The sequence below is a fragment of the Lytechinus variegatus genome, chromosome 18 (assembly GCF_018143015.1).
Source record: "Lytechinus variegatus isolate NC3 chromosome 18, Lvar_3.0, whole genome shotgun sequence".
Lineage (NCBI taxonomy): Eukaryota > Metazoa > Echinodermata > Echinoidea > Temnopleuroida > Toxopneustidae > Lytechinus > Lytechinus variegatus.
In genome coordinates, this window is record NC_054757.1 from 13,333,006 (window position 1) to 13,357,061 (window position 24,056).

At 36.0% G+C, this 24,056-nt stretch overlaps 1 protein-coding gene across 2 annotated transcripts in view; it reads left to right on the top strand.

The window, feature by feature from the left end:
- LOC121431569 (long-chain-fatty-acid--CoA ligase 1-like) overlaps window positions 1-23,634 on the top strand; it is a 34,067-nt gene extending 10,433 nt beyond the window's left edge. For both annotated transcript variants that reach the window (XM_041629109.1, XM_041629108.1), the window contains 19 exons: window positions 1,691-1,792; window positions 2,092-2,191; window positions 3,589-3,767; window positions 4,941-4,973; window positions 5,559-5,610; window positions 6,472-6,545; window positions 7,124-7,201; window positions 7,852-7,986; window positions 9,143-9,228; window positions 10,631-10,685; window positions 12,895-12,990; window positions 16,308-16,380; window positions 16,546-16,634; window positions 17,297-17,413; window positions 18,417-18,470; window positions 18,978-19,067; window positions 21,054-21,155; window positions 22,284-22,355; window positions 23,081-23,634. In XM_041629109.1, coding sequence (XP_041485043.1) covers window positions 1,691-1,792; window positions 2,092-2,191; window positions 3,589-3,767; window positions 4,941-4,973; window positions 5,559-5,610; window positions 6,472-6,545; window positions 7,124-7,201; window positions 7,852-7,986; window positions 9,143-9,228; window positions 10,631-10,685; window positions 12,895-12,990; window positions 16,308-16,380; window positions 16,546-16,634; window positions 17,297-17,413; window positions 18,417-18,470; window positions 18,978-19,067; window positions 21,054-21,155; window positions 22,284-22,355; window positions 23,081-23,218 — 1,725 coding nt within the window. In that variant the 3' untranslated portion in view covers window positions 23,219-23,634. The remainder of the gene's footprint in view (window positions 1-1,690; window positions 1,793-2,091; window positions 2,192-3,588; window positions 3,768-4,940; window positions 4,974-5,558; window positions 5,611-6,471; window positions 6,546-7,123; window positions 7,202-7,851; window positions 7,987-9,142; window positions 9,229-10,630; window positions 10,686-12,894; window positions 12,991-16,307; window positions 16,381-16,545; window positions 16,635-17,296; window positions 17,414-18,416; window positions 18,471-18,977; window positions 19,068-21,053; window positions 21,156-22,283; window positions 22,356-23,080) is intronic.
- Window positions 23,635-24,056: the final 422 nt, after the last annotated feature.

The following is a 24,056-nucleotide window of genomic DNA, read 5'->3' on the forward strand; positions in this document are numbered from 1 at the left end:
TATGGTTAAGCAAAGCTGCCTCTTCCTCCTCCTCCACTTCCACCTTATGAAAACAATGTTTTTTAGCAAATTATTCAGTCTCCCAATGGGTTAATATCCCAAAGAGATGACACAACATTTGCTCCTCTGACATTTTTCTAGTCTTAATATCTTAGAGGACATAGGGTTAGAGTTGAATTGCGATAGTTTTTGGTTCAGAATATTAAATGTAAAGATAAAGATTTGGGTTTATTTAGTTTTGGAGGTTCTGTTTTAGGTCTGGTTTATACAGATTTCCATCTTGGCGAATGAGGCTACATGTGTATTGATACTACATTGTACATCAAGTTTATTAGGAGTGAATTTTCAATGACACTTTGTCTTTTCTGCATCAGATTGTGTATGACATCCTAACATTCTGATAGAAGGCAATGATAAACATGATGTATTTATTTTTCCCTGACATTCACTGGGGAGCATTTCATAAAATAAACAGTTCGTGATTTGCACTGACTCCTGTTGTAAGCTACTGAAATCGTTGCACCTGATTGGCTCAGGGCAAATTTATCAGTGAATATCAGTGTATATGTGTTTCATGAAACATTCTGTTGACATCCTTGGACTTTGTTCTCCTCCTCTGTCCACAGGGGATATCAACTTAATTAGTTTATTTACTACTGCTCTATCTTCATACCAGTTTGTTTATGATTTTTTTTTATCAATTTGTAATAAATTCATTTATTACAAATTTATCTTCTATCTACTACTATAGATAGTTTATTCAATAGTTTAAACAATCAAAGTTGAAACTTTTTTCGCTCTTTTATGGTGTGATCGGCCTGTTTGATCAGGGATTGACCAAAGTTCTTCAAACAAGATATATCGTTCATGATACTTCACATATCTGTCATAGTGTCAGAGATGGTTGACAGAAAGGCAGAGAGCAAGCTTTATCTTGATTCAGGGGGAAGGAGAAGGGGGGGGGGGAGAAATTGATAGATTGAAGGACAGCTATGGAAATTCTGAAGAAGAGAATGAAGGAAAACATATTCATTATAGAAGAAAGCACTGTAAACAGAATCTCTTGCATTAATAGTTTATATAACTCAATAGCTGGTATTTCATATTTCAGAAGCATTGTAAAATCTAACTCTACTACAACAATGATAACTTGCTTTGGTTTGGCTTACATTGAGGCTTGGTCCCACTGCTTTTACGGATGCAGAGAGGATGTAAAATGGAAAAGAATCTTGCCATCCGTTGGAAAATGTTATGTATCTGTTGTGTACTCTTTGCATACATGTTTCATACGCTCTATATCCATCGAGCATCCGTCCACTGAGATTTCATTGTTCGCCCATTTTGTCCATAGTCTGGAGCGGAAGGAGCCACCCCAAAATTTTGCTTATCTGTTATGGGTATGTTTTGTGTCCATCAGCCAGTGGGACCAGGCCTTTACAAATGCTATGTTTTTGTTAAGACTTGAAAAATCAGATGAATATTTTGTCTGGTTATCATATTCTACATATTTATGTACACATTCTTCACTCCTTCTGGATTTCCCTAGCTCTTGCTACTACCCTCTCTAAGAAAAATGTGATTACATTGTTTGCAGGCAGTCCAATAAGCAGGGTGATGAATTAACTACAAATCAAGCGCTGTATAAAGCAGAACATTAATTTTAATAACTTTTCATATTTGTATTCTATAGGTATACGAATCAGCGAAGGAAATTGGATCTGGGTTAATCCACCTTGGACTCGAGCCAAAATCAGAGGCCTTGGTAGGGATCTATGCGCAGAACAGACTTGAGGTAATAATGGAATGATATTGGCTTTGAGTCAGATACATGGACATGTAACTAGATTTTTATTCAAATGTAGGGATTAGAGGGAATTGTATTTTGAGAGGGTCATCTCAGAAAGCCAAATAAAGCTTTGTCCACTCAAAGTTTTGATATCAAAAACTTCTGTAAGCTATGTCAACGAACATGTACATGAGTGATACTATCAAAAATCTTCATGACTTGTGTTTCTTATTTTACCATTTCATCCACATGAAATTAAAACGTAATGGGTTGTATGATTTTGTGATTTTTCCTTTCTTTTCCAGTGGGGACTATTTGAGATAGGATGCGTTACATATTCTATTGTCAACGTTCCACTCTACGACACCCTAGGACCTGATGTCTGCTCTTACATCATAAACCAAGGTATGGTAGAGGAACAGTCATCACATGTCTTGTACATTTACAAGTGTACCTTTATCATTATTATTGTTGTTTTCACTTTTATTGTCTTATAAATTTATTATCACTGTATAGGGATGGGATGTATCATCTATTTTCATGTCAACATTCCCCTCTGTGAATTATTAGGAGCCGCTGTCTCCTCTTACATTATAAACCAAGGTATGGGAATAATGATCACCTGTCTCGTACATGTCCAGAGTACCTTCAAGTTGAACTATAATTGTGATGACATTGGTCCGAAGCACGAAAGTTGGTATTCAGTTCATCATTTTTTATCAAAACCTAATTCTGATGAAGGAAATTAGAAAGTGGGGTGTGAATACGGGCAACAACATTTGAATTGAATAGTTAAGTTAAATTCAGCTAATGACGCTGCACGAGTCATATCTTTTGGTATCACAGAAATCTTTTCAACTTAAGAGAAATTTGACTTACAATAGGTATACCGGTAATATATAACACATGCTTCTTATAATCTGGTCTAAAAATTGCTTTGACTTAGGCAAATATTTGACTTAATAAAAGGTTGATTTATTAAGCTAGTTTACCAATAATTGCATGATTATCATCAGCTTTCTGAAAAATTTGACACCATTCAGATGTTAATCTCTCAAATGTTGGAAGAGTTTCATAATAAAAAAAGGTTCAAAGGTGCAGTACACTGTACAATTATTAAATAATGTAATGCAGGGGTCCATTTCATAAAGAGTTACAACTGTTATAACTTTTCCATTATGGCAACTACCATGGTAACTTTGATTTTGATTGGCTGCTGTGCCCTTTTGCCATGGAAGTTGCCATAATGGCAAAATTACGACAGTTGTAACTCTTTATGAAATGGGCTCCTGATTCCACACTTTTCCTCATATGGTAAAGTAAAGATCTCAATCTCTGAGTCACTCCATGGCTGAAAGTGCAAAAGATCTTTTCTTGGACAGCTGTATTATAAATTTTTTTTGTAACTCCTGTAGGAACTCGCCAGGACAGCATTTTGCTGGTATATGCCAAGGAGGTATATACTTACTTAGGAAACATTTAACGTCTAGGTTAATCAGTCATAGTGGCTGGCCTTATAGACTACAGATATTACTCTCGGGCCTTTTTATCAAAGTGGAGACAATGGGAAAGTGGGGATTCGAACTCACAACCTTGTGATTATGAGTCCAATGCTCTAACCACTGGACCACACGACTCGGGGAGTTGTTGGCTCCTCTAATGTAACTTTATTCTGGCCATTCATTTTCAGTTCCTGTCACAAGCAGCCAATCATATTTCTCTCCCTATGAAAAGTAAAGACAATTTCTCTTTATCATCTTCATTAGTGTACTACATGTATGTTTCCATTCCTTGTCTTGTAGGTGATATTTCCATCGTTGTATGTGACACTGCAAAAAGAATCTCGGCCGTTTTGGAGAAGGCATCATCGAGCCCTTCCTTGAAGATCATCATCGGGATGCTGCCCAAAGAAATTACACCCGAAGTCAAACAGCAAGCCCAGGATGCCAACGTACAGATCATCACAATTCAGGAGCTGAGGGTACGTAGCACTTTGGACTACAATGGCTGATTTTATGTTGGAGTTGGTGTTTTCGGTATGGAAGCGCAGTTCACAATGCATGTTTAGTCCTACATATAATGTGAGATTTCATTGATCCTATTTCAAGTCGTATTGGGTGACATCAGGTTTAGTGTTGTTGCTGTAGTTGGTGTTAGTGTTAGAAGCACAATTTAGATTGCTTCCCCTAGCTCCAAACCCTATTCTGAGTTTATGAAAATATCAAGATCACATTATTGACATCTCAACGCTTTGTGAAATTCAACCCTGTCCTAAGTTTGGTGCTATGCTATACACTTAAATTGACACCAACACCAATCTTGAAATCATCCATTGATTGCCCAACACCTAGTTAGATTAGTCCCAGGACCACGTTGTAAGTTTGGTGCTGTGGTGTTGTATAAATTGTGTCAACACCAATACCAAAAAGATCAACACCAAACATAAAATCACCCTTTGATTCTGATACATATTTATTTGCATATTATTCATAGCAAACAGTGAAAATATCTCCAGATGTGGACCAAAATGACTTGTAAAATCATATTTTTTAATAATATATTGATGATGCAGTAAACTTGTACCATTTGCTCATTGGATGAAAAAGTAGACGAGAACGTCTTGCATGTAGTTCACTCTCACTTTTCCTCTCAATCATTGCCATGCACATGATTTTACCCTCTTAATGGTTTTTTGTTGTTGAAAAAAAAGAAGGGATGTAGGAGGAGAAATGAGCTGGAGGAAGAGGGGGAGAAGAAGGAGGATGGGTGGAGGAGGGTAAAATGCCCAGAAAACAAGGACTAAATAAAGAGAAGAAGAATGGAAAAGTAGGATGAGGAAAGGGAGTGAAAGAAAGAGTAGAAGGGGGGGGGGAGGGGAAAGAAGAAGAAATTCTACGTCACCTTTACCATTGCCATAAAAATATTGTGATTGTAATTTTCAAGACATGTATCTATACGAGAAATTACGATGTTCGATGGACAGTAAGGCATAAAGGTATAATAAACTACATACACATTATGTAATTTGAAATGAATATTCATAAAAACAACTTCCCCTTTTCATATTCAAGGCGATTTTGTTAACACAGAAACTAACTATGTCAAGAACTTAACATCAAACACTCATTTTAGTTTCATTCTTCTTTAAATCCAGGAACTTGGAAAGAAACATATGCAGGATCCATCAGTAAGTATAAATTCTGGAATAAAAATTACCTTTTTTGCCCTGAATTCTTGAAACCGACATATCAAAGATTACCAACAACCTGAAAAAAAAATGATGTGTAGTTTTCTAAAGCGTGTTATATTTTTTGTAGTTCAGTGGTTATGGAACATGATGAAGATAAAAGAATCCAATAGGCAGAGAGTCATGTAGCATGTAGGGTCGGGTTGCAGTGCAGTATATGTGGTCAATCACAAACAGTACATGTATGGGGTCAATATCAATCTCCAAAGTTTTTATTACAAATATCCTGAAATGATTTTGTAGAAATTGTTTAATTATTTTCAAAATGAAGTGGTTACCGGTACACAAAAAAATACCTTAAAGTTTTTTAGGTATACAGCTGAGCTCTGGTGCAGCTTGCCCTTATTTACTCTAATTATGCATGTGTGAAGAAGAATCAAGATAATATTTTGCCCGCTATGAAAATCGCCTGAGCCTACAAAATGTTTGACGAAATGTATTTTAAGTGTATGCAGCAACAAAATTACAAGTACATGTGAATACCCCTGTTATGTTGTTTTTAAAATTCATTTTTATTTCTTATAGCCTCCAGAAAAAGATGATCTATTTACAGTCTGCTACACAAGTGGAACAACTGGTAAGAATTTTTTTGGTCATACTGTATAATTTTTAGAGGGAAAGGATTGAGATTGAGAGTTACTATTGTGGTGAAAAAATTGTGGTATTATACTATTATGTAACAAATAATTTTCTTTGTTTTTTCTGCATATATTAGAAGAAAGACTTGGGCGCTGCTTTTCCTTCTAATGTGTTTATTAGGACATTTGTCTAACACTTTGGATTTAGAGCTTATCATACTTAACTTAATGAACTTAACAAACTAAACTACTTAGCCAATTTAACTACCTAACATTGATAACTTAAATGCCAACTTAATTACAGGCAAATAACTTTTAAATGATACATTTAACATTGCTTAACTGATCAGTCTTAAATATTTTTTGTGGAAGATATATATGTAGGTCGTAAGTGCTATTTTGAAGACGCTAAGGCTAACAGGAAGTGAGTGCTAGTGAGCAGAAGACACAACTGAGAATGTTCTTTCAACATATTCTGGTCAGAAGATGGAAGGTTAAGTGAATGAAAATAACTGATTAACCATCTGACTGATTGACCAATTGAAAGAAAGACATAAAGAAAGAAATAAAAATAAAAGAAAGAATAAAAGAAAGAAAGAATAAAAGAAAGAAAGAAGGGAGGGAAGAATGGAAAATGTGTTGGATGATTACTGATGCAAATGAAAAAAAAAGTAATCATAATTAGTTTATTATTAACTCATAATTTCATTCATCAGCAAATGAAGAAACAAGCATGAATGAACGAACGAACAATTAAATGAATGAATTTATAATCAATGAATAAAGTATTGAATAAAATATTAATTAATAAAAAAGATTAACAAATTAATACCTGTTTTCTATTTCTTTCTGATTAATAGGCAATCCTAAAGGTGCAATGTTAACACATGCAAACATAATAGCTGCAGGAGCAGGATTGCAAAAAGCTTGCTATGTGAGTTCTGATAATTACTTTTCTTTTTTACCGATTCCAAATCTGTTCTATTACTTTTAATATTACTATTATAAGCTGTTTTCATGTACTTTATAAGATTTTATTTTTTAAAGAAATTGAAACCCTTAATTGAGGTTTATAAAGAAGGCATATTCAAAACATTATGCCCGAGAGTCTATGACAGTCTAGACAATTATAATGCTTGTTCAGATTGTACTTGGTCATTTTTTTTTGAGGAGAGGACTGGCTTTCTTTGATTTATTTATTTAATTATTATTATTTTTTTTTGGGGGGGGGGTCTGCCTGCCAATGCCTGCTTTCTGTGGGTGAAAGATTACATATTCCAGGATATTAAACATTCCAAACATAATGATTTACCTGACTAACATGGCTTCTGTGGGTGAAAGGATATTAAAGAAAAGGTGAATAGTTTACATAATCATCCATTGAATGTGCAGCAAGTGCAACAATTAGGGTAACCAGCCAATTCTACAATCAAACAGTCCTCATTGTATAACCACATGATATGATTATTTTTGTCTGATTTTAATTTTCTCTGTCTGTCTCTCTCTCTCTAGCCTGCGCTAGAATTCCGTCCAGGTCAGTGCCACATTTCTTACCTCCCATTAGCTCACATGTACGAGAGACTCAATTGCGTAAGTATTCTTGTGCTTCTACTCTGTTAATATTATCTGTAAGACAATATATTTATTTATTTCTATATGTTGTAAATCAACTATTGGAATTGGGACAGGAGGCTTTATGCTGTGATTTATTTAACTTTTTTGTCCCTGGTGTTCCAATGATTGATATTCCTTATCTTGTAATGTTTATACTGAAAATCATTCTTTCATGTATTTTCTTTGCCGAATAAATAATAATGATAATGAGACATAACTGAGAACTTGGGCAGCAAGACGTCATCATGTACTACATGTATATTGTGTAATATTAAGTATAAATAAGTGTTGATTTCCAATGCAATATAAGAAATGAATGTGTACCCAGGTGGGTGTTTCATAAAGCTGTTCATAAAGTTACCAACAACTTTACGTAAAGTTACAAACAACTTTAAGCACAACTGGAACATGTTCTTAGTTCATAACTCAATTACATAGTGATATCACATAGCACAAGAAAGGATCACCAGTCGTGCATAAAGTCATTCGTATCTTACAAACAGCTTTATGAAACACCCACCAGGTAGAGTTTAATTCCCATATATTCTCTAGAAAAAAGTCCCAACAATGTTTTTTGGGGAAAAATCTTTTTATAACTAAATTGTAACTTCCGTTCTTTCTTTCAGCTAATGACATTCATGCACGGTGGGAAGATAGCTTTCTACCGCGGTGATGTGAAGGTGATTATTGATGACGTCAAAATGGCTAGACCAAGTGGATTCTGTTCTGTACCAAGGCTTCTCAACAGAGTACATGATAGGGTAAGTTTCCAATTCAATTCATTAGTATTTGAGGTGGTGCCTTTTCTTGTGGTTACAAATGGCCTCATGCTTTGCTCCACTAGATGTACAGAGGTTGGCGACTCAACATTTTCACCATAATAAAGAGTGAAACTTTAGCTAAAAAATACCCTGTTAATCCTTTTTATTCTAAATAGACATTTCAGACCAATTTTGTCGGGGGAGGGGGGGGGGGTTGATTTGCCCCATCCTTCCTCAGATCTTGGCCACAAAAGGTGCAATTGATGTTGAATCTAACACAGATGTTATAAAGAGTTCAAAGATTGTTGCAAAGAAGGGCATTTTTTAAACTCAAAGAAATTGTGAATTCTTTTATTAAGAAGTTAAATGTCTGCAATTCTATTTTGCAGCTTCCTTTTAACAATGCATGTTAATGCATTTCATGTTCGCGATCATTTAATTTTTATGTTATTTTATTAATGATGTAAGTGAGAGATGCTCTGCTTTTGGTTGTGTAGAATACAACATCCTGATTGACCCTTGCTCATAATGCCTCGGGCAAAATGCTACAATATTTCAGCCAAAATTGTATTATTCTGAGGCATATCTGAAAAGGGAGCCTGCCAATTTTCGTTGTGGTTTTGCAATACCCCTGCCTAGTGTGGGTGAAATGACGCTAGATTTCTTTTCATAACAGCTTTCCCACGTTCCCCATTTTTGGATAAATTTTTTGAGGAATTATTGTGAGAATTGGTAATTAGAAGCTGCTTGGGTTTGCAGGTTTCCTGAGGAAAAAGATGCAGCTCTGACTGTTAACAAGTTGCCTAATATAACTTCCAGTCTCTCTCTTTTCCTCCTTCTCTAATTGTCTCCCTATAGTGTTTCCATTTTCATAAAAGTGGAAAATATGCATTGAAATATTATGTTAAGTGAATTCTGTCCACAGAGGAGGCCTGAAAATGGTCTATATATTAAGCATGTGGTTTTTATAGACAGCTTCGTTTAATACATGTTTCAATGCGTAAAATTATCCAAGGGAAACAAACATAGAAGTCTTTATCAAGAGGTAGCCTAAATGGGTTGTCCTTCTCTACATGTGGTCAGTAAAGCAGGTTTGTTTGTATTTCTGTTATGATTATTTTGTTTTTAATTTTTGGTTTTGTTTGTTCTTAACTAGGTTATGCAAGGGGTGAATGGAAGTAATTGGATCAAGAAGACGATATTCAATATGGGTTTGAAGAGCAAGATGGCAGACCTTCAGAAGTAAGAGGGAAAAAATAATTTAAAAAGTATAATTTGACTTGTATGGTGATATATTAAAATGAATTTAGAAGACTGAAAATATAACTAATAATGACCTTGTGAAAAAAGAAAAGTCCCCTAAAATAGAAATTACGACATTGAGACAATTTTGTTTGTATACTTATGGACCTACTTCAACTGGACATTCAACGAATCCCCTCCTTAAGGCCTAAGACCGTCACTGCTAATACTTTTAAAAATAGAGCGCTGGCAGCTGACACCCATCAAGCCGGTCATAAAACAAGCTGTCACTGATGGACAGCAGAAATCAATTGTGCGCTGCTCCTACAGATTGTGATGTTGTTCATTCACTTTACCAAAAGCAACACACAGCAGCGAACATCAGCGCTATGGAAATTATCGCAGAAACAAGAAAACAAGCGTGCATATTTTTTATGTACATCTTTAACAACCGCTCACAAAATGCATTGACATCACCGTGCAGATCAGTATATCTACAGCAAAAAAGCAGTAAAAATTTGACGGAGGAATGTGTGGAAAGACGCTAAAAATGCATCGTTTTAGGACAATACTCATGTCGAAAGTCACGCTTACTTTCGGTCAGAAGTTGATTTTCATTTGGCCGTAAAATTCCAGAGGATTGGTGAAATTTAAGAGGATTTTTTCTGATGATCAGACGACAATTGCACAATATTGACAGTGAAATAATGTATTGAAAACCAGAAAATAAATTGCGCATTGCATTATAGGTAATGTAGGGACTTTCCCTGATTGCAGCAATTGAAAGGGGCCAGAGATCGATCGGTGACTATCATAGGCCGAGAAGGGATTGAGTTAACAATTGCCCCGGGCGCTCGTCATGAAAACAGCATAAAGAGAAAGTTAACTGTGAGACAGCAATTTTGACAGCTGGAAATAGGTGGTGGCCATAAATGCTCTTGTTAAATGTCCATTTATAGTAGGTCCATGGTAAAATAAAGCAAATGTAATTCTATTTCCATTTTCCAACAAGATATTTATTTTCACTTGTAATCACCTACCTAAAACTTACAAACAATACATGGTTCCCTGTAGATAATCAAAATATTCATCTTGGGCTTCAAATTTAAAATTTGGAAAATGTTTGACCTTAAAAAAATAAGCATTCCCTACCCAGTGATAAAATATGAAGATATTAAATTCAACCAAAGATAATATACAAAGAATGTTTGAACACCAGTTATTATTTTTACCACTTTGAGTTTTAAGAGATTGAATTGAATTGAACAGTATGCAGATCTCATGCTCAAGTGGACATCAAACCTCATCATGTTATGATTTATCCTTCGATTCCTTCCCTGTAATTCCTGTACATTCAAGTCTTAATACTATTGAAAATACCAACAATATTTTGTCTTCACAGGGGAATATGCAGAAATACCACCATGTGGGATAAGTTAGCCTTCAAGAGAATTCAGGTATTTTCCTCCAATAAAGTTTGATTTCATGTGCTTTATTTATTGAATTGTCAGTTTGTATTTTTATTTTGTTTGATTAGAAGAAAAATGGCATTATTGGCTGTTTAGAGACCATGTATGTGCCTGTATACCGCACAAGTGGTTTTGTTGCAAATTTTTTCCTCATTTTCTTTATGTCCATGTATTCTTCACAGAAACTTTGATGGTATGTCTATTCATTGGATGTGAAAAAAAATCAGTGAGACCATAAAAATAAAGCCATTGCAAAACTTTTCAACCTCAAACAAAATGATAAGAATCATTTAAATTATCTTGGGCCAAATATATGATATTGTATATACTGTATATACAGCATGTAAATGGTTATGATTGGTCCTTTCCTACCAAATTTCTTGTAAAAAAAATCTTGTTTCGTCCATTCCTCTCTCCAATCATGTTTATATCTCTTTGATAATCCCATCAAGGTAGCATCTCCAGAAGAGGGATCGTACTGTCTTGCACATTTCAGAGCTGCCAAGTAGTAATGATTTTCCGTATTTAGTACTGAAAATAGAGAAGAATACTGATGGTTTCATGCAAAATACTGATTTCTAAAGTTTCAGTTTATGTGTTGTCCTATGGTATTCCTGTGAAAATGCTATTTTGCTCACCAAAATACTGATTTTCAGCCTTGAAAATACTGAAATGTTCTTGTTTAGGTTGGCAGCTCTGACATTTGTGTAATCAGGTTGACCACTACATGTTCCTCTAGGTCCGTTTTATAAAGCTGTTCATGAGCTACGCACAGATATACGCACGACTGGCAACCCTGTCTTGTGGTGTATGATATAGCAAGGGTCACCTGTCGTGCGTAAAGTAATACATAACTTACAAATACAAACAGCTTTATGAAATGGCCCAGTGCCAGTATTCAGTTGGATACTTCAGCCTGAAATAAGAATGTTAAGTCAGCTTTGACAACTTTGACAACTTTTGCTCATTTCTCCTGAAGACGACAAGAACACATTTGTTGAAACATCGAGTTTGGATGGTCCTTTTCAAGACTATTTTTCTTCAATCTAAGTCGGCCTCCTATCTGGCTTAAACCTGGGGGGCGTTTCATCAATATTTTCGTCCGACAAGTTGTCAGATCTGACAACTTTCCTGGATTCTGATTGGTTGAGAAGCACTGTTACATTGTACTGTAGTAACTGTCGGATAAAACAGTACTTGTTGGATAAAACGTCTGACAAGTCCTTTCATGAAACGCTCCCCTGGATTGTGTGCAGTTAACAAACGTGCATACGTGCACTCATACATACTGTGTACAGATGGATGCATTACATACATTGCTCATTATTTGTCTTAAACTTTTATGATGTCACAATGGTTATGAATATAAGCAAATTGCTTACATTTTGCTTGATTAACTAAAATGTTTTAATGTGATCTCAATATGAGTTTAAGCATTTTTCTCAGTGAAGTAAAATACTCTGTAAAACACTTAAAGGGGAATCCAACCCAAATAAAAACTTGCTTTTATAAGAAAAAGAAAAATCAAACAAGTCGATAGGTGAAAGTTTGATCAATATTGGACAAACAACAAAAAAGTTATGAATTTGTAAATGTTGTAAATATTGGTAATCACTATACCCATGGAGACTTCAAATTGGCCGCATATGGGATGTCATAGTGATGTAAGGCAAGGACTACTCTTCCATGTACTCCAATACATATTATGGCTAAAATGTCATTTTTCCAAAAAGTTTTATTTTGAATTGTATTTTTCGTTCATGAGGACATAAAACAATATACTGCCTGGATTATATTTAGATTACTGCCCCAGGGGAATGGGTACTTAGGAGAAAACCACAAATCCCTGATAATAAATTACATGGCCTATGGGAAAGTTGTCCTTGCCCCTTGTCATAATTTACTTATCCAGTTGCCAATTTGAAATCTACATTCTATTAGTGATCTCATTTTTAAAGCAGCTATAACTTTCTTATTGTTTGTCCTATTTCTTTCAAACTTTCGCCATTCTATTTAATTTATTTTTCGCCTTCCCCACACAACATTTTATGGCCAAGGCTGGATTCCCCTTTAATCAATGCTCTGAAATACCTGACCCAGCGTCTAAAAGCAGTGGAAGTCGTATAGGGGTTCAGTTTATGGGGGATTTTGCCATTCATGTCATTCATTCCTGGTTCTGTGCTTGCTTTTTTTTTAGGGTGTTCTTGGTGGAAACCTTGAAGTAGTGTTCTCTGGTGCTGCACCCCTCTCACCGGAAGTCATCTCATTCTTAAGATGCGTGCTTGGAGTTCCAGTGAGTATAAATGATAATAATTGTACTTGCTTATGTAGCTCCTAAGTCTTACATTATCAGGGGGGTGTTTCACTAGAGTAAGTATGACTTAGAGTCGCACTTCAAATTCCTGTTGCGTGCTGTAATAAAAGCCATCACCGCATTGGTCAAATCATGCTACTGCATATTAATCAATGATATTGCGTGTTACATATTATGTGCACGTTAGCACTAAGCATGAATTTAACTCATCTTTGTGAAACACCCCCCCCCAGAATTCTCTAAGCCTTCTACAGTAATGCAATAAATCAAACAACTCTCCCATTTATTCAAAGTAGATGTCATTTTTGTCAATATTTCGCAGCACTGGAGAGTTAAGTATTCTAAAGTGGGTTCATGGATTATTTTCAGCTAACTAGCATCATTAAAAAAAATCAGATCTGCAGTTCGAGGGCAGATAACGATAAAAATCGGCTGATACATCTATAGCCGATTAATCACCCTTAATTTCATTGCACATATCGTAAACTATGATGCGCACAAACAAAATCGTGGAACGTCCTTAACAAGGCAAATACATAACTTTATACACTTTGCATAATTGAATACTGAAAAAGGATTTTTGAAATATTAAAAGTAAATTTTTAAAGTAATTACTATATAGTCTTGTAGATTACATAGTTATTTGTAATTTTTGTGCCGATTGTGTGGTCGTTGACTGAGATCTAAAGGGGGGGTTGGGGTCAAATTGGCCCCCCTCCAGTAAAAACCTGGGCCAGTCTTACGAAGAGTTGCGATTGATCCGATCAATCACAACTATGGACGGCCAGCAACGTCAACATCTACATGTATTATGCATGTTCAAAGTATATTCTAGCTATGATGTATATTCAGGCATTCATTGTTCTCTTGAAAATTCGCTGTGCTTCTCTTTGCATACAAAGGACATTGTGCAAATTTTTACGGACAAAAAGTTATGACATTGATGGATTTCCAGAGTTATGAGTGATCGGATCAATCATAACTCTTTGTAAGACGGGCCCCTGGTCTGAAAAAGCCCAGGAAAATTAATGCCAAAACAAGGCTCAAGTTGTTATTTAAACATTCTTTGTGTTTAATACAGTGATACACCTCCTCCCAATGTGGGTGGCTAAAAGAGTCATTAACTTCTTCAGTGTATCCTGTTTTTTTGATCTTGGGATGAAAAAACATCAGATGGATTAACCTCAAATAAGGCTGATATCTGCCTATGGAATAACAATGGTTGATTTGTTTGTGTGGGTTCGTGGTCACTGATGAGCTCATTATACGCACATATCGGAATGAGAAAATGATAGTTCTTGTGGTGACTACTAAACGACTGTTCGTTTGAAGAGCTTCAAACTAGATCATGTACATGAATTCATGTAGAAGTGATGGTTTGATTAAAGAGAAATGCCAGTAGTTGCAGTAAACACTGATTTCATTGAAAAGTCTGTAAAACCAGGCTTAATTGTCAGAATATCATCGAGGATCTAGATCTGGCACAGTTACATAAACTGAACTTTGTGCAAACTTGAAATCTACGCTGAAACATGTCCACACTGAAGATCACCAACACAGGCACACGTGGGACAGTGTATTATTATTGCTGGGATAAAGACCCGATGGAAGTGACCGAATCCGCGCTTATTTTGCGTATTTCTCAGCAATTACACAATTTCTCCCAGAATCCTTTGGTACATATTTTTTATTCATACAAACAGACACTTGGGTGGTCATTGTATTTGATTCTGTTAACCCTAAATCTCCGGGGTATTTTGATTCTTGTCATTCCGGGGGGGGGGCCATTATATGGCCCCCCCTTAAGATCTCGGCCGCCGATCGCGCGAGCAACGCAAAAATTTGCACGCTGGTAGTGTGCGATGTAATCTACAAGGCTGTATGGTAAAATTTTCCAAAATAATGAGATTTTATTTTATATGAATTAATTATGCTAATTTTTGCATAAATCATACTTTTTGCTCTAATTCACTAAATAAAGCTCCTAGAATGCTAATTTTTGGTAAAATTTTCTTTGTAGCATTCTTAACAATCGTAATTCAAAAAAACTTTGGTTTGGAAATAAATTTCTTATGTATTTTATTGTTTTATGAATTTCTTGTGTATTTCTTTTTGATTTTTTACTTTTTGTTTTTTATTGTTTTTTCAATGGAAATTGTTCCAGACATAATTCTGATCATAAACAAGGCAAAATTAATTAAGTTTAATCAGTAAAAGTAGAAATAATGATACATTTATGAATTTTGGCTAAATACGCAATTTGCATTGGATTTGTACATGAAATCACGTTTTTGAGCAATTTTGGGTCTGACATGCACTTGCATAATGTTGCGTAATGTCGTAACCGCGTACCCGGGCGTCACAACTTTGGTCTCAAAATTTGCGCGAGACTTGAATGTAAAAAGTCAGTGAGCTGCGAGGTGAAAAAACTTCGCGCAGCAGATATATCGCGAAAATTAGTGAGGGGGGCCATTATGGCCCCCCCCCCCCGGAGAATTAGGGTTAAGTCATTTTGAGATAGTTACCAAAACTGGAATTTACCTTTAAATAAGATGGCATCAAAATCAACGATGAAGGGTCACCGAGGTTAGTGAGAAATGGCTAATGTTCGGAATAAACAAAGAACTGTATTAAACTGGTCAACTTCAAGTTAGGTGTATGTTTACATATTGGTATCATGATTAGATAGATTAAATAAAAGTGTTTGAAAATGTTACAAGTTGATTGTGCAATATATCACGCATCTGGCAATGGTGTCGGTAAACATTTCAATTGCGAGCAGCCGAGAATCGATGTAGTTAATAAATGCAACATGCCTGGTGCATGGTAAGCATATGCCCCAAGTTCACCATCATATACAGCATACACCCTGTAACACCTGGGTCCCATGACACAGAGGTAAGCGATTAATCGCTAAACGAAATGGCCTATCAAGATCATCTTTGCATGCGTGTTTTGCTCCGTAGACGGACTAGGAATCAATAAGAATTGTTCTTTCAAATTAGCGATCAATCGCTAATCTTTGTGTTACGGAGCCCAATTCCCCCTATGACAAAACTAAGTAAATGATCGATGGTGTATTATTAAATGTGCATTGTGATCAGTGTAATCAGTGTAATTTAATATAAATATCAGTCCTATTGTCAATTGTGTGTAATAAAACCTCCCCAACAGGACAAGACATAAATGATCCTAAAGAGCAGGCAATCTTTATAGACCGATTTCTTTGATTTCTTTCCCTTGAGTACTCATTTCAATACATTATTTTTTGTTTGTGTTTTTTATACTATATACAGGTATTGGAGGGCTATGGGCAGACAGAGTCAGCAGTCATAAGTACATTGACCTTGCCTGGAGACCATGCAACTGGTAAGAATTTAAAGACCAGGGGCTCCATTTCACTAAACCTTTTACAGTTGCAAATTGGAAATATCAGTTCAAGACTGCTGAAATCCTTCATTCTGATTGGTTGATACTACATTCATTATAGAAATTGTGTGTTGAGTGATATTGTGTTGTCTCATATGTTCTTAGGTCAAGTTGGGCCACCTCTTCCATGCTGTGAGATCAAACTGATTGACGTGCCTGAGATGGAATACTACGCCAAAGAAAACAAAGGAGAAGTAAGAAACAATTACAACAACAATATTAGATCTCATGGCATTCACTTTGGTGACATAATCTGACCATTAAGACATACGATACATACATTGCATGTTGTGAATTAATCTAAGGCCATTGAAGATCATGACCATGGATGTCCTTTTCATTTGCCATCAAACTTTGTTGTGCTTTTATTTTCCCATTTGTGTTGCAATGTGGAAATGTGCCCTAGAGAAAAGTGGCCTTATCCTGAAAAAATATTGAAATATTAAGGCGTGATATTACAAAACTAGATACCTGTCCCTAAATTAATCTCTTATTCTGAATAAAACAAATGTTGTGACAAATTTAAACCTACGTGTATGTTTTTATAGAGACTCTTCAGAAAGGAGAAGCTAATTGGGAGAGGAAATATTAGGTTACCTGAATTACAAGGCTCATTTGTACTATCTCATGTATGTAAATAACAAAAAGAAACAATTTTGAAACAAACTGCTATCTAGAAAGAATGTAGTTAGGTCATGCTAGATGATGCCAAATAGGCATTGCACAAAGGTGATAGCTGACCAAGAACCTGCATGTTTTCAATTGATCTCATTATTTTCCAGTCAATGAAATATTTTCTCTCTAAGGAAAGCTGTAATCATTTGCTTTCTAATCTGAAAATTGTTTTTCCTGTTAGGTCTGTTTCCGTGGAGCAAATGTTTTTAGAGGTTACCTTAACAACCCGGAGAAGACGAAAGAAGCTCTTGATGATGAGGGATGGCTTCATTCTGGTGACATTGGCATGTGGCTTCCTGTGAGTAGTCCTTGTCTTAAGAATGACTCACAACCTTTCCTTCTTTGTCTTGTGGTCAGCTGCTTAGACGCAGACAAACGTCACATTGTCACATTGAGCACAGTACTGTAGCAGCCATGTTTTTTCACTCTCCTTTCTCCTTTTTTTTTTTTAGATGAAAAGAGAAGTTTTACTTCCCAGCACTGCTGGGAACTAGTTCAAACTCCTGTCAAGAGCTCTTCAACTAATTCTTTTGATTTTGTTATTTTTTTCATCTTTTTAATGTTCTTTAAACAAGCTGGGAGGCAGAAAATATAATCTTCCTCGACATTGTTTCATGTGGGGGTGTGGTGGTCCAGTGGTTACGACTCTTGTCTTTCAATAAGAGGGACATGGGCTCGAATCCCAGCCATGGTGTGTTTTCCTTCAGCAAGAAATTTACCCACACTGTGCTGCACTCGACCCAGGTGAGGTGAATGGGTACTCGGTAGGATTAGTTCCTTGAATGCACCAAGCACCTATATGGCGGCTCAGCTACAGCCGGGGTAATAATATGATATCAAATATCAAATGCAGTAGAGTATATGCAATTATAGTAGCTGCGCTCTACAAATGGAACATATTATTATTATTATAAAGCTGGTATGAATATCAAATTAATGAATAGCAAATAGGTACTGAAATTACAGAATTTGATTGACTGAGAAGGAATCAGCCATAGATATCTGGGTTATTTAATTGACATTAAGGTCAAGTCCACCCCCAAAAATGTTGATTTGAATCAGTAGAGAAAAATCAAACCAGCATAATGCTGAAAATTTCATCAATATCAGATGTAAAATAAGAAAATAAAAATATGCTTGTGGGATTTGTCTCTTTTTATTCAAATCAACTTTTTGCAGGGGTTGACTTGTCCTTTAAGTTTGGGATGACCTGACTGATACCAACTTTGCTTTTCGTGTGCTCAGATATTGCTGTACATAGTGTGTATAATCATGTCATACTGAATATTGACATCTTACAGAATGGGACCCTGAAGATCATAGACAGAAGGAAAAATATATTCAAGCTTTCACAGGTTGGTAAAACTACATATTTCAATGAACTTACTAGTGCCTCGGTTGAATTGATGTTTTTGCTGTGAACTCCAATACAAGAAGCTTATTGGCAGTCTTAGGACTACCGGTAGTACTAGTAGAAGTCAAACATATGAAGTCTTTATGACGACTTCTTCTTGTGAATGGGGTGTCTTGCTTTATCTTACACTTGTCGCTATGACCCATACCCCCTCCCTCCACTTTGCACAGTTCAGTGCATCCTCAACTCGACCCACATACACTCCCCCTTTTTTGTATCTTCTCTGCTCTATCTAGTTTCCTTAACTCTTCCCCCACAACATATTTCTTACAAGGCTTTTGTACCAACAATAAGGCACAGTATTTTGGATTCCTCGTCCTAACTCTCATGCATGTGCCAGTGCAGTTTATTTTTAGAAACCATGTACAATATTTGTTGGTTTTCAGTTTTTCATTCATTTCCAATATTTTCACCCATGTGATTTGTCTCGTTTGAATTCATCCTCCAGGGGGAGTACTTAGCACCAGAGAAGATTGAGACTGTGTATTCGTCCTGTGCCCTTCTTCAGCAAATATGGATCTATGGAGATAGTTTGCAGGTGAGCTTTCTTTTTTAATCCTTGTTACTAATTATGATAATGCATTCTGGGAATGTTTCATGAAGAATCATGACAGTAATTTTCACTGACCAAATTTGCTATGATCCAATCGGATGTCAGGATTTCAGTAACTTGTAACAAATTGTCTGAAAATTACGGACTCTATTCCATTAGATGCTCCCCCTGGTCGGCATATTGAATTGTGGAAGATGCCATTTAAAAGTGATGTAATGAACCTACATGTAAGAATTATGTATGCTGTAACATGTATGAAATCCTTAATACTATGAGAACTAAGCTGACTTCATGCTGATGGGAATAAAAAGGATAGAAATTGAGATAAATCACTGGAGAATAGGTCATCCATTATGTCCAGAGTTACCAGCCATATAAAGTCATCAGTCATAGGTAAAGTCATACTATCTTACAAATTACTTTACAAAACCTCAGGGGAGGTGGTGTTTTACATAGAGTTGAGACTGACCTAGAGTCATGATTAATTGCCGATGTGCACATTATTTTTATTGCGCAATCTTATTGGTTAACCCTAAAAAGACTGGGGGGGGGCTGATTCAGCCCCCCCCCTCAACATTTTTCGCAATAAATCCGCCGCGCAAAATTTTTTGACCGCGTCGCTCGCTGACTTTTTACTTTCAAGTCTCGCGCAACTTTTGAGACCAAAATTGTGACCCCCGGGTACGCGGTTCGGAAATTACGCAACATTTTGTAAGTGCATGCAGACCCAAAATTACTCAAAAACGTGAATTTGTGTACAAATCCAATGCAAATAGTGTTTTTAGCAAAAATTCATAAATGTATCATTATTTTTCCTTTTACTGCTTAAAATCAATTGATTTTCTCTTTATTATGGTCAAAATAAAGTCCCCGACAATTTCCATTGAAAAAACAATAAAAAACAAAAAGTCGAAAAACAAAGAAATACATAAGAAATTTAGAAAACAATAGAATACATAAGAAAATAAATGTGATGTTGAATTTTTTTTAAAATAAATTTGATCAGATGCCTATCTAGAGTATGTGAAACAAAAATTAGCATTTCAGGGGCATTATTTTATTAATTAGAGCAAACTTATGATCTTACGCATAAATTAGCATAATTAATGAAACATGAGATTTCTTGCAGAATTTGATGTTATAGTTTTGTAGATAATGCCATGGGTAACGCATGTGCCAATTTTCGTTGCGATCGCGTGATCGACGGCCGAGATCATAAGGGGGGGCTGAATCAGCCCCCCCCCAGTCTTCTTAGGCGTTGAAATAGCCCAGTCTATTTAGGGTTAATATGAAGTAGCACGTCTCCACTTTATTTGACCAATGTGGTGATGTCTTTTATACTGTAGGTAACTGGGAATTTTAGTGCGACTCTAAACCCCGTCTCACACTATGTGATCCGGTGTGACGTAATTTTTCAAGAAATCGCATTTTGCATTAATTGTAAAATATCCAAGAATTCAAATTATTTTGTTTAAAGTTTGGCATATAAAACTAATATAATATTTTACTTTGCGGCAAGCCCTATGGTCAGAGTAAAGTCCAAATCGGCTTCAAGTCGCAGGTGATGATGACGTCTTTATGATTTGGAATTGAATTTGTTTTTATTCATTCAGGGAGGCCCTAATTGGACTGAATTTTGATTTCAGTAGTCCTACCACTATTCTGAACTCTTATCCTTGATATTTTATAAGTTGGAATATCCGTATTAAATGTTATCACAATTAATTTAAAATTCGGATCCCAAGAAATCCCATAATGTGAGACGGGCTTTAGTTACACTTAGATCTTTGTGAAAATACCCCCCCCCCTTGCGGTCCATCCATGTGGATCACACAGACAGAAACGCTTGGAAAGCTGCCATTTCAGGGGAATAAAAACATCCAGCTCAATAAAGTGGGACCATTGGTCTCTCAATGTTGATGACACAAGGTTGAAGATGCCCTATGCTTCTTTCCCCTTTCGTCATTGTAGGCCTATGCTGTAGCTGTTGGAGCCGTGAATCCTGAGACTCTACCTGCTTGGGCCAGTAAGATGGGCGTCAAAGGCTCCTTAGAAGAACTCTGCAAAAATGAGGTACAGTCACACCTGCTTGGGCAGGAGCACCACCTCTATAGAGGGTTCCATGACATTTGCTCCGGCGACAATTGCACCACTATAAATTCCACACACTAATCAAATGACTTACTTCAGCCCTGGATTACCTACTTTACCCTAACTTAAACCGAACCTTACATCTTTAGACAAAATAAAGCCTAGAGCAATTGTCGCAACAGCAAATGTTGTGTCACCCTAAAAAGACCACTTATTTGTTTTTTCTTGATTGTATTCCACATAGAAACATGCATTATAGGAACCTATTTACAAAGATGACATGCTCATAAAGACTGCTTTTCTTATCTCTCTTGGATGGTCTTTATAGCTGGGTTTCACTGCAGTGTATTTTTCTATACATGTATGATGTTTAAGTTCTCTATTGCTGCAGTCAGACCAATAACCCTGAACCCACACATGGTAGCTTGTAATAATGCAGTTGTTTTGTTTGATTTGGAGTCCATTACACAACAAGTTGCCACTAAAAAAAATCAAGTGCTAGATAATATGAAACTCAAATTTTTGCTTTGCACCCAGTAAATAAGATAGTATACCCAATCTGAAAGATAAGTCAGAAAATATCTTGGAACCAGCTGTAATTTGAACCTCCCATCTACTGATTGCTGGACATTGTGGGAGAAAGTAGTGTATTGGAATGAGAATGCCAGATCATGTATCTATACCATACCCCTATCTTTTAATTGAAACATGGTGAAGCTTTCTTTAGATCACTTTGTCCTGATCAAAATACCCTGGGGCCATTCCTGCCTCTGCTAGAAGGAACTGACTTTTTTCTATAGTCATTACTTGGGATCCACTACTCACTACTATTGAATATTAACCAAAATGTTTGGTAAACTTTAAATTTGTTTTGAAATTGCAAGTTTCATACCATAATACCCCACCCCCTCGCCAAAAGTATTCACGGTTGATTTTTGGTTTACTAGCTACTAATAGGAAAAACTAAAATTCTAATTCATAATACGACCACTTAAAGTAATTGATAATTTTAGTCATGACATGACCACTCATTCAATATATACTTTTTTTAAGTGATGAAAACTTGCCCTTGAATTGTCATTCAATTTACCTTGGTCTCATTGTGAACAGAAAGTAAAGAAAGGCGTCTTGGATGACCTTACGAAGATCGGAAAGGAGGCTGGACTCAAAGCATTTGAACAAGTAGGTTGAAATTCCAGCTGTCATGTATTATCCTTCATGAAATTCATGTCAGAAGAGGGGGTATTTCAATTTTATTCAATTTATACCATCTCCAAAGAAGACATTAAAAATGGTGAATTGATTTTGCTTTTCTACCTAAACCGAGGCTTGTAATAGCCATGAGCTTCTACCTGAATATTCATATGAAACCTTTGGTATTGGTAGTAAGATTTCCAGTGTTAGATATTCATGTCAATTTCTATATATCCTCCATTCCCCCGTATGTTTCATTGTTTCATATGAAACCATGGGTAGTATAATTTCCAATGTACCCTTATGTATCAACTTGGTCTAAGTTGCTGTTTGGTCTACAATGCACTTGCTCTTACACCCATTTAGTCTAATGCCTAATTGGTCTAATTTTCTCTTTAACTACTTATTAATGTTTACTTTGTCAAATGTAAATTTGGTTGATAAACAGATCATTTAACTATATAACTTAAGTGGTTTTATACCAAGGGAATATCAAAGAAAATGGGTATATCCTAACCTAACTGGAAATCAGACGAAAATGGTAGGATGACTAGATGACAATAAAAATGAAATGTTCATTAGATGAAGAGTTTGTAGGTGAAAAAGGATTAGCCATATTGAATGAAACCAAAGGAAATACTTCTCCTAAATGTAGAAGAAGCGGGTGTAGGCCAATCCGCAGTTTACCATTGTAAGTTGTTTTCTCATTTCAGGCCAAGTACATCCACTTACATCCAGGAACATTTGAGATTGATAACGGCTTGATGACCCCGACGCAGAAGCTCAAACGAGTTGCCCTTAGGAAGTTTTTCACCAAAGAACTCAAAGAGATGTATCCAGACACTATGTAATGTAACCAATCCTTGTAAACACCATTTGAAACTCTGGCAGACTCTATGAGAAACCCTGATAGACATTGCTCCAATATCTTACAGACACTGTGTCAAACCCTGACAGATGCTGTGGGACACATGACAGGCACTGTGTCACACCTGACAGATACTGTGTCAAACATTGACAGACATTGTGTCAAACACTGACCGACACTGTGTCAAACCCTGTCAGATGCTTTGTCACACCTGACAGACTCTGTCAAACACTGGCACTGTGTCACACCTGGGGAGTGTTTCATCAACCTTTTTGTCTGACAACATTCAATGATTTTAATTTGTTGAGAAGTACTGCTACTATGGTAACTATTGGATAAAACAGGGCTTGCCAGATAAGACATCTGACAAGTATTTCATGAAACACTCCCTTGACAGACACAGTATAAAACACTGTTTTATAATCTTGACAGATGCTGCATCAAACCCTGAAAATATATTGTATCATGCTAACCTGATCATACACTGATTGAAGGTCAAGAAGCACCACTCTGAGAGATGCCTTCTTTAATGACATCTGTATGTAATGTAGCAAAAAATATTTCTATGCAACAAACAAACAAAAAATCAGGATTTCTTTCTGATGAGGTCTGTATTGGTCTTCCTTTTGAAATTGTCTGCTTGTACACAGCTTTCAAATGTGACGCAGTATGTCCTTTCATTAAAATAGTTACGAACTTGTTTCTTGTGACACAGAGGGGTATCAACAGCGTGGAAATATAAATTATGCTTGAACTAGATCAAGCATACATGGTAAATTTAATCACTTTATTGTATAAAGGCCTTCATTGAAGATAACAGC